The following is a 2,500-nucleotide window of genomic DNA, read 5'->3' on the forward strand; positions in this document are numbered from 1 at the left end:
TTTACACTTGTACCAGAACCCAGGCTCTGCACGACGTTGAGATTCCTTACTCGTCACCATAACGACAAATTGTGTGTTAATTCAAAGCTCACAGTTGTCGGCTGCGAAGTCTTTTACCGCTGAATTCAAAATCTCTCATCGGATGGAAATGGAATCATTGATGTTTTTTTCACTGTGGTGACTTGCCCGGCGCCTGCCAAAAAGTTAAAAGTTATCCTGAAAATTGGTAAGTAAAGCTCTTCATACGTACATGTATAAGACATCATGTCAATAAACACTTCTGGGTTATACAAATGTAGACCCGGGAATCATTTTTGCCGCTGTGACGCTACAAGATAACACTCGCCGGCTCTTTTATATTTACAGGCTTTGCATTGTTGACAACAGTTTGTCCTCACAACCAAAGGATTGAAATTGCATATGTTTTGTCGAGTCTTCTCTGCCGAGAAAGATGAATAAAAACACATTACAAAGGGCGAATTTTGTAGAGAATTGAAACGGACACAACTACTGAACTATTTCCAAAATACATGGACTGATCATCGGTTTATGGTCACCTCGCCACCAGTAAACTCGCCACCAAGGGTTATCTCGCCGCCACCAAGGCATCATCATCTCGTATTGCTTTGGTGACTCTAGTGAGAGCTATTATAGCACTCACCGGCATAGCAATAGTGTGGCATGGTTTCTATAGGTTAGCTTACAAGTGTTTGTCAGGATCACCTTCGGTAGTGTAGAGGTTAAGTACAATTCCTCGCAAATCATTGAACCGAGTTCGACATCGTCCCATCAACTTTAATAATTTTTTTTTCTAGTCCTAGATTAAGTATTTTTTCCGCAATTTGACAGTGAAATTTTCTCGTCCAAATGGCATCGCTTGTTTACGAAAGGGAAAATTGCATCACCGAAGAGCGTTTGAATGTTGGAATCACTAAGGGGGAACGAAGCTTTTACAGTGCGGAGTTTCGAAAAGTTTTGAAAACCGGGAAATGCGCCAAAAAAAATGAAAACTATTAACAGATCAAGGCGAGTCTTCCCCTTATAAAAATCAACACAGCTTCCACTAAATGATGTCCTTGTGATGATTTATTACAAATTTCAAATAAGTAACAATATTTACAAACTACTTAAGGCAACGCACTTTAAAAAACTGAAATCGCTACAATAATTATGTAGTCAAAATGCGATGAAGCCAATTTCAAATAAATAATAATATTAACAAAATGATTAATGGATTGAAGGTTAGTAAAAATTCAGGTATCTAGGATCTGGGACCGTTCATGTACGAACACAACTTAAGTAGGCGGAGAGCAGAAATTTCATTGTTACTAAATTCGTCCCAGTGGGTAAAAAGCCGAGCCTGTAGCAGACGATATTTGCGCCTCTGTATACGTGACAGTTTACCCTCAGATATGAACCGGATTTGTATTGTGACCAGCCTGGCCTCTTGGTGAAGAAGGTGAACCAGAAGGTAAAATGGAACTTGAGTTCTTCCTTTAGCGTGTCTGTTGATGCTGTGGTGCCACCCTTCTATATCGTTGTTTGTTCGGACAGGAACCATGAATATAGACCAACAGGAAGGAGGCCACATGGTGCTGAAAACCCATGTATCTGCCACATACTGAACAAGTTGTTGGAGAAGAGGCGTCGTTGCCTGGACCTTGAGCCGTTGGAAGATAGGTACGATGTTCGCCTCTGGCAGGAAGGGAAGTGCCATTATTTTTCTGATGTACTTGTAAATGGCGTCATCCGATCGATACGGGTGTTCTAGTCCAAGTGCTTGGACCTATCAGTAAGAGAAGCAGGTAATTATATTAGATACAAGTATTCTTTTTGTTTTCCTTGGGTAAGTTTTGTTCACACTACACTGAACCAGGTGGGCCGTACCACGCTGGTCGGGGTCGTGAATTGTAACCTTTTTGCTACAGTTATAAAGCTTCAAAAAAGGGCTCAAGGCCACAGTGGAAATTACACGGGGATTGAAAACCCTATGGCAAAACACGAAGCACGCACCTTTCTCCACAAAGCTTGTATCCAGTGAAACAAACAGCCTTGCAGTGAAACGTCTGGCATTAATTGACGGAAAACTAGCCACAGCGCGGATTCAAAATCAAGAACAATTTTCATAACTGCTGGGGACGAGGGAAGCAATGCAAGAACTTTTCGAAGCACCTAGAAAAAGCAAACACAAAAATATTAGAACATTGTCATACAAACATGGTTCGCACAGTCTTGAAAAGGTCTTGAATTTTAGTACCCGTCTTAAAAAGTTTAGGTCCTTGAAAAGTCCTTGAAATTCACAAATTTTTTTATGCCACATCATTATCTGAGAAATGTAGACTAATAACAAGCCATAAGCGACATGCACATTTCATGCTACTCACCTCACGGTAGTCTCGTTTTTTCTTGCCAGACATTAGCACAAACAATAGGGGGACTTGTTTCGCCAGGTCACTGCTTTTGACAAACGCATTGACGGAAAACAGTTGGGTGAAAGGAT

General features: G+C 40.9%; 1 protein-coding gene across 1 annotated transcript in view; it reads right to left on the reverse strand.

The window, feature by feature from the left end:
* Nucleotides 1-1,261: 1,261 nt before the first annotated feature.
* The window catches only part of LOC138020691 (uncharacterized), a 1,523-nt gene continuing 284 nt past the window's right edge, over nucleotides 1,262-2,500 (reverse strand). Inside the window, exons 1-3 of the mRNA XM_068867628.1 lie at nucleotides 2,385-2,500; nucleotides 2,014-2,172; nucleotides 1,262-1,786 (exon numbers count right to left, since the gene is read on the reverse strand). The exon at nucleotides 2,385-2,500 is cut by the window's right edge and continues 284 nt beyond it. Coding sequence (XP_068723729.1) covers nucleotides 1,262-1,786; nucleotides 2,014-2,172; nucleotides 2,385-2,500 — 800 coding nt within the window. The remainder of the gene's footprint in view (nucleotides 1,787-2,013; nucleotides 2,173-2,384) is intronic.

Source organism: Montipora capricornis, chromosome 10 (assembly GCF_036669925.1).
Source record: "Montipora capricornis isolate CH-2021 chromosome 10, ASM3666992v2, whole genome shotgun sequence".
In the NCBI taxonomy this organism is placed as follows: domain Eukaryota; kingdom Metazoa; phylum Cnidaria; class Anthozoa; order Scleractinia; family Acroporidae; genus Montipora; species Montipora capricornis.